The sequence below is a fragment of the Myotis brandtii genome, unplaced genomic scaffold (genome assembly GCF_000412655.1).
Source record: "Myotis brandtii unplaced genomic scaffold, ASM41265v1 scaffold1031, whole genome shotgun sequence".
Classification (NCBI taxonomy): Eukaryota; Metazoa; Chordata; class Mammalia; order Chiroptera; family Vespertilionidae; genus Myotis; species Myotis brandtii.
In genome coordinates, this window is record NW_005353465.1 from 127,701 (window position 1) to 143,050 (window position 15,350).

The 15,350-nt window shown below is 40.9% G+C and overlaps 2 protein-coding genes across 2 annotated transcripts in view; one reads left to right on the plus strand and one right to left on the minus strand.

Annotated features, from left to right (window-relative positions):
- METTL3 (methyltransferase like 3) overlaps window positions 1-6,583 on the plus strand; it is a 14,405-nt gene extending 7,822 nt beyond the window's left edge. The window contains exons 2-11 of the mRNA XM_005856528.2: window positions 239-453; window positions 543-944; window positions 2,023-2,198; window positions 3,545-3,761; window positions 3,986-4,173; window positions 4,546-4,584; window positions 4,750-4,858; window positions 4,980-5,045; window positions 5,216-5,328; window positions 6,322-6,583. Of these exons, the coding sequence (XP_005856590.1) occupies window positions 239-453; window positions 543-944; window positions 2,023-2,198; window positions 3,545-3,761; window positions 3,986-4,173; window positions 4,546-4,584; window positions 4,750-4,858; window positions 4,980-5,045; window positions 5,216-5,328; window positions 6,322-6,433 (1,637 nt within the window). The 3' untranslated portion in view covers window positions 6,434-6,583. The remainder of the gene's footprint in view (window positions 1-238; window positions 454-542; window positions 945-2,022; window positions 2,199-3,544; window positions 3,762-3,985; window positions 4,174-4,545; window positions 4,585-4,749; window positions 4,859-4,979; window positions 5,046-5,215; window positions 5,329-6,321) is intronic.
- Window positions 6,584-7,274: 691 nt separating this feature from the next.
- The window catches only part of TOX4 (TOX high mobility group box family member 4), a 17,962-nt gene continuing 9,886 nt past the window's right edge, over window positions 7,275-15,350 (minus strand). Inside the window, exons 3-9 of the mRNA XM_005856527.2 lie at window positions 13,685-13,927; window positions 12,563-12,823; window positions 11,987-12,217; window positions 11,128-11,208; window positions 10,040-10,780; window positions 8,702-8,865; window positions 7,275-7,781 (exon numbers count right to left, since the gene is read on the minus strand). Of these exons, the coding sequence (XP_005856589.1) occupies window positions 7,721-7,781; window positions 8,702-8,865; window positions 10,040-10,780; window positions 11,128-11,208; window positions 11,987-12,217; window positions 12,563-12,823; window positions 13,685-13,927 (1,782 nt within the window). The 3' untranslated portion in view covers window positions 7,275-7,720. The remainder of the gene's footprint in view (window positions 7,782-8,701; window positions 8,866-10,039; window positions 10,781-11,127; window positions 11,209-11,986; window positions 12,218-12,562; window positions 12,824-13,684; window positions 13,928-15,350) is intronic.

Genomic DNA, 15,350 nt, shown 5'->3' on the forward strand with positions numbered 1-15,350 from the left:
ATATATATATATTGATTTCAGAGAGGAAGGGAGAGGGAGAGATAGAAACATCAATGAGAGAGAATCGTTGATCGGCTGCCTTCTGCATGCCCCACACTGGGGATGGAGCCGGAAACCTGGGCATGTGCCCTTGACCAGACTCGAACCTGGGACCCTTCAGTCTACAGGCTGATGCTCTATCTACTGAGCCAAACCAGCCAGGGCACCCTTTTTCAGTTTATATTCTCTTCATTCCTAGATCTACGGAATCCAGAGGCAGCACTATCTCCAACCTTCCGCAGTGACAGCCCAGTGCCTACTGTACCCACTTCTGGTGGCTCCAAGTCTAGCACAGCTTCAGTTCCTGAATTAGCTACAGACCCTGAATTGGAGAAGAAGTTGCTACACCATCTCTCTGATCTATCCCTAACATTGCCTACTGATGCTGTGTCCATCTGTCTTGCCATCTCCACGGTAATGACCTGATAAGACAGGGTTGGGGTCTACCACTTCTTTTCTTTAGTTCATGGTCAGTGTCTTACTGCTTTCTCTTCCTTCCCTAGCCAGATGCCCCTGCTACTCAAGAAGGGGTGGAAAGCCTCCTACAGAAGTTTGCAGCTCAGGAGTTGATTGAGGTAAAGCGAGGTCTCCTACAAGATGATGCAAATCCTACTCTTGTGACCTATGCTGATCATTCCAAGCTCTCTGCCATGATGGTCGCTGTTGCAGAAAAGGGCTCTGGGGAGGTAACAGGGACTATCACAGGTCAGAAGCGGCGTGCAGAACAGGACTCGACCACAGTAGCTGCCTTTGCTAGCTCTTTGGCCTCTGGTCTGGCTTCTTCAGCATCAGAAACAGCCAAGGAGCCAACCAAGAAATCAAGGAAACATGCTGCCTCAGATGTTGATCTGGAGATAGAAAGCCTTCTGAACCAACAGTCTACTAAGGAACAACAGAGCAAGAAGGTAGGGGCAGATGGAAATGTTTTCATACATATACTTGGAATTATAACTTTGGTTGAGAGGAATTTACCCCTGGCACAAGGAGCAATTCTTAGAATTGAAGGTTTAGAACAGTGGTTCTCAACAGGGGATGATTTTGCCTTCCTCCCTCCTTACAGAGGACATTTGGCAATGTCTGGAGACATTTTTGGTTGTCTCAATACAAGGGAGTGCTCAGGCATCTAGAGGGTAGAGGCAAGGGATACTGCTAAACATCCTACAGTCATAGTAGGACAACCCCCATACAACAAAGAATTATCCAGCCCTAAATGTTAATAATGTCAATGTTAGAAACTCGGATTTAGAGAATCTTTGTTATTGGATCTGTTTGGAAGAATCATAAGATCCAGGGCAGGGGAATCCAGTTCTGGCTGGGTAGCTCAGTTGGTTAGAGCAGTGTCCTAATACACCAAGGTTGTGGATTCAATCCCTAGTCAGGGCACATACAAGAATCAACCAAAGAATGCACAAATAAGTGAAACAACAAATTGATGTTTCTCTCTCCCTTCCTCACTTTCTAAATATCAACAAATAAATTTTTTTTTTAAAAAGAGAAGTTGAATCCAAATGTAGGAATAGGGGGAGATGAATGGAAATGAATACTGGACCAATAATTATAGAAATTGATGAAACAATGTGAATTTTCAGTACAAGTTCTCAAAGTCATTTTGTTCAGTGTTATTTCATCATAACGTTGATGAGATGCCTCAGGAACTTTGTTTATATCAATTAGCCTATGGTAAAATTAGTTACACATTTTTTCACTTAAAGTTACAAAACCTATCAACGATGTTGAAGACTTTACTGTATAGTGGTTCTTGGTATAAGTAATGGAACCACATGAGTTCTCTCCATTTGCTACTTCTAGGTGTGTGAATTTGACAAGTTAAATTGATAGTAGAGTTCATTGTGCCTTGGTTTAATCCCTAACGTAAGTGGTTTTGGTGGGCATTACAGGTATTATCAAGTAGAATTTACACAGGTGGTTTAAGGCTGATTTTACCTACAAACCCTGTTAAGTCCAAAGCTTCTTCTGTCATAGGTCAGTCAGGAGATTCTAGAGCTATTAAATACTACAACAGCCAAGGAACAATCCATTGTCGAAAAGTTTCGGTCACGAGGTCGGGCCCAAGTGCAAGAGTTCTGTGATTATGGAACCAAGGAGGAGTGCATGAAAGCCAGTGATGCTGATCGGCCCTGTCGCAAGCTGCACTTCAGGTCTCTTGAGAGGGAGAGAGGTGGGATGGGTCTCCTAGAAATAGTCATTCCTTTTCAGCACGTTGCTTCCAATCATTGGGATTATGTATTTAATCCTGTTATTAAATGGTTTTCCTATGTCCTGGCCAGCATGGCTCAGTGGTTGAATATCGTCGACCTTTGAACCAGGAGATCACCGTCAGGGCACATGTCTAGGATTGCATGCTCAATCCCCAGTAGGGGGCGTGCAGGAGGCAGCTGATCAATGATTCTCTCATTGATGTTGAGAGACATCATTGATGTCTATCTCTCTCTCCCTCTTTATCTCTGAAATCAATAAAATTATATTTGAAAAAGAAAAAGGTTTCAATAGTTTGTCAAAGACCTCCAGATTCTGAAAGTATACTTTTAAAAAATTATATGTTTTATTTATTTTTAGAGAGGGAGAGGGATAGAGAGATAAAAATATTGATGAGAGAAAAACATCATCTATTGGCTGCCTCCTGCACGCTTCCTGCTGGGGATCAAGTCTGCAACCCAGGCATGTGCCCTGACTGGGAATTGAACTGGTGACCTCTTGGTTTCTGGGTCATGCTCAACCTCTGAGCCACACCAGCTGGGCTGAAAGTATACTTTTAGAAGTAGTGTTCTGTGGGAGGAATACAGGCTGAACTCCCAAATAAATGCAAGTGTGTGGGGTTTGTTTTGTTGTTTTTTTAATCTTCACCCAATGATATTTTTCCATTGATCGTTAGAGAAAGTGGAAAAGAGAGGGAAAGACAGGGAGAAATATCAATGTGAGAGAAACACCGATTGGTTGCCTCCTGCACGTGCCCTGCCCAGGGTCCAGGCCGGGGAGGAGCCTGCAACCCAACCGAGGTATGTGCTCTTGACTGGAATTGAACCCAGGACTTGTTGGTCTGCAGGCCGATATTCTATCCACTGAGCCAAACTGGCCAGGGCCAAGTATGTGTTTTTTTAATGCTCCTTTCTTGCAATAGCAAGGCACTTCTATCTCTGAGCCCCAGTGCAAGTTAAAGTTCTTTGGAAGGAAGATTATCTTAGGAGAAACAGGATTCTGGGCTCTTTGGTCAGTGTTATACTGCTCTAACCAGCAAGCCCTTTCTTCCTTCCTGTCATAAGATAAGCAAGTTATGTCTTTGCTCAGAGAGGAATTAAAACTCTTCATTAGTGTGAATTACAGATTTTCATGTCCCCTGCCTCCCCCTTCTCTGAAAACTCTTGAAGGAAGCTCTAACAATAGAGAAAATTGGTAGATAGGAAATTGTGAAACAATTTGTTACTTGAACTGTTGGCTCTGACCGTGGAACACTATCTTGATTCTGATTTTATTTTTATTTCCCCAGGAGAATCATCAATAAACACACTGATGAGTCATTAGGTGACTGCTCTTTCCTTAATACATGTTTCCACATGGATACCTGCAAATATGTTCACTATGAAATTGATGCTTGCATGGATTCTGAGGCTCCTGGGAGCAAAGATCATACACCAAGCCAGGAGCTTGCTCTCACACAGAGTGTTGGAGGTGATTCCAATGTAGATCGACTCTTCCCACCTCAGGTACCTGTTGGCTAAGAAACTTACCTCAATTTATGGACTTAATCTGAATAGGGCAGCCATACATGTAGGAAAGCAGGGCATAATTAGCAATTTGTTTTGCTGATTGGGAATGGAGTGGGATAGATATGCTTAAAAGGGAGTAGGAAAATAGATGGAAAAGAGGGACTGGGGCCATGAATCTCAGAGTGGAGGAAGGGAAGATGACCAAATACCACCTCATGCAGTGGATCTGTTGTGATATCCGCTACCTGGACGTCAGTATCTTGGGCAAGTTTGCAGTTGTGATGGCTGACCCACCCTGGGATATTCACATGGAGCTGCCCTATGGGACCCTGACAGATGATGAGATGCGCAGGCTCAACATACCAGTACTGCAGGATGATGGCTTTCTCTTCCTCTGGGTCACAGGCAGGTAATGCAGTTCCAAGATGTGTAGTTATGGGCAGGAATAGTACAGAGTGAGTACTGGGTGGGGATAAAATCCTGGGTTTTCCTAGCTGTGCTATTAAGATTGAGTCAGCCTTTTTTCCTACTGAGACCTAATGCTTATTTATAACAAATTAAACCTTAAGTCCTATTTAACTTTACATTTGTTCCTTGTGAAAGGTAAGGCCACTGAGAATGGATACTATGTTTTGTTTTTACATTCTTAAATCATCCTGTTGCCTTAATGGTGTCTTGCATGTAAATGTTCACTGAATATCTACTGTAAACAACACTTATATCTTGAAGCGAAAGAAAAAACAGGCTTGGAAGTAGCTGTTTAACCCTTTTTTCTTTCTAGGGCCATGGAGTTGGGCAGAGAATGTCTGAACCTCTGGGGGTAAGTGTTGCTTTCTTTTGGGGGAAATACAGAATTGCTCTAGTTGAGATACCTGTTTATTTCTCCCCGAGTATTCCTGTGATTCCTTACCTCTGTAGAGTAGATGGTATACTCCTAAACTGTGAAAGCCTGATTAAAGCTCTAGTTCTTTCTTATGCCCCACAGTTATGAACGGGTAGATGAAATTATCTGGGTGAAGACAAATCAGCTGCAACGCATCATTCGGACAGGCCGTACAGGTCACTGGTTGAACCATGGAAAGGAACACTGCTTGGTGAGCAGCAGTGGGGTTCAATTCATTAGGTGGAGCAAAAAAGAGGAATTATGTGACTTCTTATTGAGAAAAAGTTCAAATGTAGGGTTTCATAAGGTAATCTGTTCTCTGTGGTGAGCAGGTTGGTGTCAAAGGAAATCCCCAAGGCTTCAACCAGGGTCTGGATTGTGATGTGATCGTAGCTGAGGTATGTGCTTCCCAGGCATCCAAAGTTTTCACATTTTAATTGATATTAGTTATTGAGGTCAAGGGTATTCTTGTCCCAAGTTCTCTCATTTGGATCTTAAAACATAAATGGAAAGGGCTAGAATTGCAATCTTGGGTAACTTAAAAGTAGCTAGACCCTTTATTTCCTAGGTTCGTTCTACCAGTCATAAACCAGATGAAATATATGGCATGATTGAGAGACTATCCCCTGGCACTCGCAAGATTGAATTATTTGGACGACCTCACAATGTGCAACCCAACTGGTAAGGTGACCAAAGAACATGTTATCCCCCATGGGCAAAAGTATTTATAGTCAAGGACATTAGTTAGTAGCGCTTCACATCATATTCCAGTATTCTGTAAATGGGCTTCAGAGGATTCATAAGGCAACTAAGCTTATATTTTATTTTAGACTGTTTTACAGGATTCTGCAACATTCATTGGAAATCCCACAGGTTTTAGGATTCAAACCACTGTTCTCTAGATTCCACTTTTACAACCTAATGATATTCCTCAGTTAGTCTATGGATTTTTAAAAATATATATATTTTATTGATTTTTTACAGAGAGGAAGGGAGAGGGATAGTTAGAAACATCAATGAGAGAGAAACATCGATCAGCTGCCTCCTGCACACCCCTCACTGGTGATGTGCCCGCAACCAAGGTACATGCCCTTGACTGGAATCGAGCCTGGGACCCTTCAGTCTGGAGGCCGATGCTCTATCCACTGAGCCAAACCGGTCAGGGCTCTATGGATGTTTTGAATCTGTCCCCTGGTGGTTACTAAGAATCTAATCTATCAAGAATTTTAATATCTTTCATTCTGTTAGTAGAGCTTTAAAAGACACGCTAATTAATTTTTTAAAATTGAATTTATTTGGGTGACATTGGTTCACAAAACCATACAGGTTTTAAGTAAATTCAATTAAAAAAATAAATTTTTAAAAAGTAAATAAGAGATGCTGCTAGCATTTTACTTATCCAAGGAATACTCACTGGCAGCAACAGCTTTGAAAAGTAGGCCTGGTTAGCCATCAGTTATTAACCCTTAAGTAACACAGATCCTGCCTATTTTACCACCAGATTCTGCCCATTCCTAACCAGTCATGCTACCACATACTATTCTATTAAGGTCTTTTAAAAAGAGTATTTGATGAGATGATAGGCAGTCTTAATAAAAGGTATTAGTATTTTAACAATATTAAGCCTTTTAATTCCAGGAATTTTGGTTTGCCCCATCTTTCCCCTTGCTTCAGGATCACCCTTGGAAACCAGCTGGATGGGATCCACCTACTAGATCCAGATGTGGTTGCCCGGTTCAAGCAAAGGTATCCAGATGGTATCATCTCTAAACCTAAAAATCTATAGAAGCACTTCCTCACAGAACTAAGCATCCATAGATATGGCTCTGCAGGCTGCATCTAAAGAGTAATATTTGTACCATAACTCTTTCTTATTTAAATAAAAGTTTGTATCTCAGTAGGGATTTTGAGGTCAAATTTTGGCTTTGCCACTTAACAGTGTGTGAACTCATGTAACTCATCCCTCAGTATGATTCCTGATCATGTAAACTGGAAATATTACCTACTTCATTGGGTTGTGGTAAGGGTTCAAACTAAATGAATGCATGGAAAACATTAAAATGTTGATTATACAGTATAGGATGGAAGTGATTAGTAATTAGTACTACATGAACAGGATAATAAAGAAGGGGCTCTCTGGGACAGCATTTCTCAAGGTAAGATTTGAGTTTCCCTTAAGGTTATCATTAGGGCTATATGCTCTAAATATTTGCTGATTCTGTTACAACTATGTGGCTTGGTAGTCTATTCTTTCACTTAAATTTTCAAGAAAAGTGAAATAAGTGCATTTTAAATTTAAATGCTTAGGGTGTGCAGAGAATAGGCTTATATAAATTATGTAAGTGAAACCACTTCTGGCATATTTTTTAAAAGATAGCTTATCAAACACAACTGAATACAACTGTAGACTTCGGTGAAACCTCTTGTTAAACATGTAGAATTCTGCCTTTCACACTCAGAAACTGTGATAGCTGAGGTAAGGAAAGACAATGACTACAAAAATAATATTTGTAAAGAAGAATAAATAAGAAAATCCTAAATGATGTTATTTTCCCTATAGCCCAGTGTGCCTACTGTATTGAAAAACCTTTGTTCTCAAAGCAATGTATAGATGTGATATTACTAGCTCTCTGTTTAAAAGGAATCCTTTAATTCAACCTTTAATTCCTTTTAAAATGGTGCACACAGTGGTAGGCTCAAAGCTGATATGTACTCATAATTTTACTCTTTTAGGCAAGTCCTATGACAATTATACTAACAAGTTTCTTCAAACCACCCCCCTTCCCACCACCCCTATGTTCTGCTTGTCCATATCCCCTTCACCCTTTCCTCTGCTATTATCACTGGCATCTCTGCTTGTACTTGAAAGTAAAGAGCAAACCCAGATTACAGCAAACTCAATGACCCTGCTCCATAGCCTGGCCCCTTGCTGAAGAGAGGAAAGGGGAGAAGCATGACGGGACCATCGTGGGCTCAGTTCAGGTACTATCAGTAGCCCGGTTTGAGTTTTCAAAGCAGGGTCTTGGACATGTTCCTGGCGATAAATCTTCACTGGCTTGGAGAACAGGAAGGACTATTTTACAAACACCACTGTGTTCGAATTTCTAGAGGCTAACCAGGCCAAGAAGACATCCCTAAGAGAAAAAAAGATACACATAAACAGAATTATAGCTTAGATGTATTCTTTCTTAACTCTGTCTTAAATAGGTTCTCAGTTCACTACCTATATCAGTGATGGCGAACCTATGACATGCGTGTCAGGGGTGACACGCGAACTCATTTTTTTGGTTGATTTTCCTTTGTTAAATGGCATTTAAATATCTAAAATAAATATCAAAAATATAAGTCTTTGTTTTACTATGGTTGCAAATATCAAAACATTTCTATATGTGACAGGGCACCAGAGTTAAGTTAGGGTTTTTTAAAATGCTGACATGCCGAGCTCAAAAGGTTCGCCATCACTGACCTATAGCATCAAAGTGAAATGGTATCACTCAGTAGAAATATTAGGGCAACGGGCCTAAAAGTCAGCAGTATAGGCAATCCTAGTTTACTGAAGAGGATTTGACATAGAAAATACCAATGCCTTGTTTCATGAATGTAGATAAATCCCAAGAAAATTTGGGGAGATAGACAAAATCTTCAGAACTCCTCCAACTCTTGCCATACTTAGCACCTTATGCTATTTATCACTTATCCATTCCTCCTCAAATTCTAATTCCCTAAGTGTTCTGATTTGCACTAAGGAGATAAGCAAAGCTAATATTCAGTCACTAAACTGCTAATGTGTCATCATACATTTAAAGAGCACCTAAAGGTAAATGTGGTACCTGAGAAGCGTGACTGCTAATTATCTTTGTGTAGCAATTATAAGCTCTTTATAAGCAGGGGAACTTTTCTAGTAGTCTTACAATCAGACATATACATGTATATACCAACTTACTTTACCTAAGGTAAGGTATACTCTAAGGTAATACTGACATGCTCAGGGTTACCATGTTTTCCAACAGTTAATTTTAGCAACCCCTGAATTGTAAGAGAAACTATAACTCACCTGCAGTGCTTCACCACACATTCATTGCTGCAGTATTCATTGTCCCAGTCCTTACTCGCAACGGGAGGGTTCTCACAACCAGATCTCACACAGCGAGGCTGGGGTGAGATTGTCACTGGAGACCCACTCACCAATTCAACATCCATTTGAGAAGGAGACTCAACCTGTGAGAGGAAGAGAGCACCAAAGATGGATTAGATTTGCTACCTATCTTGCCAGACACTAGTCAAATTAACTTTGGGACCCAATGGAGCAAACAGGAGTTAACATCCCTCACATATGGGGTAACATTTTAAAAGAAGGTGAGTTCTTGGTTTCCCGCTTTTTATCCAGTTTTAGAACTTCGCCAAGCAGACTGACAAGAAGTTTCTTCCCATTAGGAGAATGCTGGCCATATGCTGGTATACTGACCCTTTAACAACTCAGGTTTGAACTGCGAGGGTCCACTCAAGTGTATGCAGATTTACCTGCACAGTTAAAGGGTCATTATTTTTGATCCAGGTCAGGAATCCATGTATGTGGGGGGTCAGCTACTAGTTTTATGTGTGCACGGTGGGTCACTGTACTCTTTAATTTTAATCTTGCCCATCACTGACTTTATTCCACACTTGAATAATATTCCTCTGGAAATATAAAATCAAAAGCAGAATGTGAAAAGTGGTTGGGTCACCTCAACTAAGATTTTGAGATTTTATGTCACTTTGGACTCATTGATATGAACCAATTGACGAGATTTAAGAGAAGACAAAATGTGCCATTAGAAAAAGTGAAAGAACTTGGAGATTCATAGTTTCCTCCTGATAGAGGGATTATTTTTCTTTAAAATAACTGCTTCATCAATTGTGGAGCTAGTCTCAAACAGACCCATACTTAAAAATAACCACTGGTCATGTGTAAGTTAAACCTAGGGTAATGGACATCTGTTTATGTCACTTTGGACTCATTGATATGAACCAATTGAATTTTTCTAGCTATATCCACTATTTCCCCACTGAAAACATCAAGCCAAGCAGTCCAGATATAGGAGAAATGGAAGCACTTAAACCTCCAAAGTTTAGGATCCTTGGGTAGATACCTCCAAAAAATAACTCTGGGCTTGGGTTGTATCCTCTCTAGTCAAACCACAGTATTTTTCTTAGTTAAGGAGTAGTCTGGGAAAGGAGGCCCTCTTAATGCTTTTCACCAAGAACACTACAGAGTATCATGGGTGGGAACTGTCCTTTACAGGATGTTTCATACTCCTGGTTGCCAAGCATTAAGTGCTAATGGCAACCCCTACTTTTATTGGATCATCAGAGGAAACTGATCATCAAAGGAAAGACTTGAAAACTGGCTCACCTCAGGAACTACATCTGTGATCATCTCACAGATTGTATCAGTAGAGGTCTCCTCCACTGTATGGGCCTCAGGGCTGGTGTTCATAGGCCGCTCAGGACTACTTTCCACAGCTGGTGGGACTAAGGTGGTCTGCATTTTCAGAGTGGGTCCAGGCACAATCTTGATCTGCAGAGGAGGTGGCTGTTGCTGTAAATTGATTCGAGCTTTCTGAGGTGGAGGCTGTTGCATGGCCTGGAGTGGGGGAGGCTGCTGCAGAATGGTCACTTGCTGAGTGGGGGGCTGAGGCATCTGTTGCAATGGAGGAGGTTGTAGTCGGGGTGGAGGCAGTTGCATAGAAGCAGCAGCTGCTGCTGCTGCCTGCAACACTGACCGAGTAACAATCTGGGCTTGTTGACTGGGCTGTATAGTAGCTGTGCTGGTCTGGCCTAGTTGGATCCCCCGGGAGGTCACCACTGTGGCTGGGATAACAGTAACCATCCCTCCTTGAGACATGGTAATAGATGAGGGCAACATCTGTTTGGTAATAATCAACTTGGTGATATTAGGCTGACCCCCAGCCCCAGAAGATGCCTGATTGGCCACATAGGATGAAAGAGTGGAGTTAACAACAATGGAAGGAGACAGAGCAGGGGGCTCTGTTGAGGCTGGTGCTGGAGATGCTGGGTCAACAGTAGCAACAGGAGGTGGAGAAGGAGTCTGTGATGGTGGCACTGGATCCAGCTCCACTGTTTCCACAGTGGCCTAAAAGAAGACCAAAAAGAAAAAAAGTCATTCAGAAATTTTCTGTATTCCCTGGGACATATTCACTTTAATCACCTCCCAAAAGACAATGATAGATTGACAAGGGAAAAAAAAAGGAAAAAACCAGCTGTGGGTGCTACCCTGTCTAAAGTAAACAATGAAAATAAACTCACAAAGACTGGTTGGTAGGATTTATGATGGGAACAACAGGAAACCATGCTGTATATATTTCTAAGCTTTAACTACTAGTTAAGAGGTTGCACAGGTTTTTGGTGGTATTATAACTAATAAACAGCTTGAAAAAATCTTTTATTGGTTTAAATATCCATCTGCCATAACCCACTTACCTGACACTCTTGATTGTCTTTATAAGCAGCCAGAGCTTTCAGATACTCTTTCTTGGCAGCCTCAGTTTTCCTCTTATATACCTGCAGGAAATAAAAACTGTTTAAGTGCCCAAACACCTAGAAAAGACTGATTATCCTATTATTCATCACTGCATGACAATCTCAATCTGAATACTGACAACTCCAGCTTGGCCAGTGTTGCTCAGTGGTTGAGCGTCGACCTATGAACCAGGAGGTCATGTTTCGATTCCCATTCAGGGCATATGCCTAGATTGTGGGCTTGCTCCCCAGTGTGGGCGTGCAGGAGTTAGCCAATCAATGATTCTTTCCCATCATTGATGTTTCTCTCTCTCTCCCTCTCTCCAAAATCAAGATATATATATATTTTAAAATGAATACTGACAATTCCTTTTAGTGAATATACTTTTAAAAGCTAGTAATCAAGACAGCCTTCATGTCAGACTTTCCAGTGACCAAGCATATGAAAGCCAGCCAATCAACAAGAATCTTGCCAATCCTGACTGGTTTGGCTCAGTGGATAGAGCGTCAGCCTGCGGACTGAAAGGTTCCAGGTTTGAGTACAGTCAAAGACCCATGCCCAGGCTGCAGGATCGATCCCCAGTATGGGGGGAGGGGGGGGGTGTGCAGGAGGCAGCCAATCAATGATTCTCTCCCATCATCGATGTTTCTATTTATCCCTCTCCCTTCCTCTCTGAAATTAATAAATATATATTCAAAAAAGAAAAAGAATAAAACTAAAAAAAAAAAAAAGTATCTTGCCAGAATAACTACACTTTTAAAGTTAACAACAACCCATGCCCACTTCTATTAGCAAAACAAATCCTGATTATTTGCTCACCTGTTTTTGCTCCTCTCCAAGACTGTCCCACATGGAGGCCACAATTTTTGAAACTTCTCCAAAAGTAGCATTGGGATTCTGTCCCTTGATGGCAGCCTGTGTATCACGAAAGAATAAGGCATATGCTGAAACTGGTTTCTGAGGTTCATTAGGATCTTTCTTTTTTCTCTTCTTTGGGGTCTTCTGCTTTTTTCCTGCTTCCACAACAACTGTCTTCTGGCTGGGAAGTTGCTGCAGGGGAGAAAAGAGAGAATTACAAGAAGGAAGAAGGGAAGTATATCTGGAGAACTGCAAGAAAAGGACTTTTATATGGGGAAACTAGCTACATGGAGAAATTTTCAGAAATACTAAGAATAGAGGCAATAGGATTAAGATATTAGTAAAGTATGTGAGGACCAATAAGAATGAAGGTTGGGAGGAACGTTACAAACTATAAATTGAGAGGCAGGACCCCATACCCAGAAAAGAGCAGAGGAGATGGCAGAACAGGTGCAAAGATACTAAGTAGCTCTGTATGCCAAGAGTTTTATCCCAGAATATCATGGCAGATTTGATTTTTGGCAGGGAATGCCTCACCCTCCGGAAATCCTCAACACCATCCTCATGAAGTGAATTAGTAGGTGAAGGGGTGGTTGAAAGACGATCCTCAGGTGACTGGGCAGGTGGCAGAATGGTACCACCCCCTAAGCTCAAACCAAGTTGAGAACTCAGTTCTGACTGATCAATGGTGGTCAACTGGTTATGCCCCATCAAGCCAGACGTCATGTCTGTCATTGGTACATCAATTGTAACAGGTGGGTTGGCGCTATACTGAGTTCCTATAGAATGGTCCAAGTCCTGAGAGAAGCAGAAGGACTAATTAACACTAAATATAAAGAACACCACTCTTCCCCCCACCAAGTCCAGGACAGTTTATAAACACCCTACTCATCTACATTGTATCATTGTTTAGACTCTAAACATAAAATAATCTGTCTACATATAAAACATTAAGCTTTTAAATAAAGTATATGAATTAGTAAAGTCACTTCTTTGTACTCCAAAGCCTATTCTAAAACAACTAAAAATAACCAGAGGTCTTAATTTTGGACAAATTAAAGAGTAAATAAATTATTTGGTAATCTGGAGGTAGTAATGACACAAGGAGTAAAGAAAAGCTTCTTCTCTGTACCCTGCTAAAATAATGGGGTTTAAAGTTGCAATACACAGGCAATGTGAGTAATAAGGCCGAAGTCAAGATGTTTCACATCAAATAAAATGTGTGGAGATGTGCTACTAATGAGATGTGCTGGAAGCCCAATATACTGATTTATAACACTAACCCACAGTTAATACATTTTGTTCAGACTGTTTTTGAATAAATCAATGTGCCAACTATCACACTCACATTTCAATTCTAGGATGTGAAGACTATATTAAAAGGGGGGGAGACCTGCAAATCACAATAAATCATCTTCAATTCAGAGTTAATCCTCAGGTAACTGGACATTTTATAATTTTAAACCATTTTTCAAGTAAAATTGACTAAGATGATACATTTCATTCATTCAATGGACTTTAAGTCTTTATCAATGAGCCTTTACCCACAAAAATGAGAAACATGTAATATTCAAGTGCAGTAGGGAACAGAATCACTTTTATCTTTCCTAACACCATGCCCATGAGCTTAGATAAGCCTGAACATATCTTGCCCCTTACCATGGTCAAGCCCCCACTCAGGAGCCCCCCGCCCTGCTCCATCAAGCCATGGGTCATGCCCACAGGCATGTCCAATGTCTGGACCCCATATTGGGCTGAAAAGCTGCCATCCTGAGAGGAGGATGGGTCTGCCAGGTCATCAAAGTGGCCAACCACATCTGAGACAGCCAGTGACGGATCAGAATCCAAGGAGATAGGTGGGATTTCAAATTCCTCATCACCCAGGCTTGGTGTATGGAATGTCTGTAGGGGGAAAAAGAGAGGGAAAATAATTTGGGAAGAGGATAAACTGTATACTTCTAAGTGAAGAACATGACTGAGTACTGGAGATTCTCAGTGTACCTCTTTCCAGCCTGGATCCTATTTTTGTTATCAATTTCTTAGGACCTATTCTATTTAGGTGTATAAATAAACCTCTCTTTCTCATATCCTTGGATATATGGCACATACAAAGCTGCCAACATCAATCACAATTTTCAATTCTTTTATCTCTTTTCTACTTTTATCATCTCAGTGGTCCTAAAACAGCCGTGGGCAAACTACGGCCCGCGGGCCGGATACGGCCCGTTTGAAATGAATAAAACTAAAAAAAAAAAAGACCGTACCCTTTTATGTAATGATGTTTACTTTGAATTTATATTAGTTCACACAAACACTCCATCCATGCTTTTGTTCCGGCCCTCCGGTCCAGTTTAAGAACCCATTGTGGCCCTCGAGTCAAAAAGTTTGCCCACCCCTGTCCTAAAATGTTATGTCTATTAATCTAATGAATGATCCTTTCAGCAGCATTAGTAAGGACTCAGACTTTATTACCTGTTTAGCTATGATGTTTAAAATCTCTCCAAATATTCTAAAGATTTCACTACTACTATGTCTGAGCTGTTAGACCACAGAAATTCATTGTCAACCAGACAATTATATTTTGTTGTTTTAGGTTCCTTTGAAGCTTTTCCTATCATGGGTACCTTATTCCCTCTAAAATGTATGCACTGAGTTTCCTACATCTTTTCCATTTTAGAAATCATGATGTTAACAACAAATAAGATTCCCAAAATCCAACAATGCCAAAATAAGGATAATAGTGAGGCGAAAAACATAAGAGCTACAGTCAAAAGACAAACTGGTGCTCACTTTGGCAGCACATAAGCTAAAATTGAAAGATTAGCATGGCCCCTGCACAAGGATGACATGCAAATTCATGAAGCATTCCATATATATATTTTTTAAAAGGCAAACTGGTTTTCTATCAGCTCCTGAACATATTCTTAATCTTGCTCTGACCAAGTCTTTCTGTTAAGTGAGGAAGAAAAAGATTACTCCAGCTGGCTAAAGACTCAATCCCTTCCTCTGAGTCCCACTACAAAAATAATATACTCTTTCTATTCCGAATGGGGCCACCATACACAGAGCTAACAGACCAATTGCTGACATAAGACACATTAAATGTTACGGTTTCTTTTGACATTAAAAAACTAAAATGACACCGGGCTGGCGTGACTCAGTGGCTGGGTGTCAACCTATGAATTAGACCAGGGGTGGGCAAACTTTTTGACTTGAGGGCCACAATGGGTTCTTAAACTGGACCGGAGGGCCAGAACAAAAGCATGGATGGAGTGTTTGTGTGAACTAATATAAATTCAAAGTAAACATCATTAAATAAAAGGGT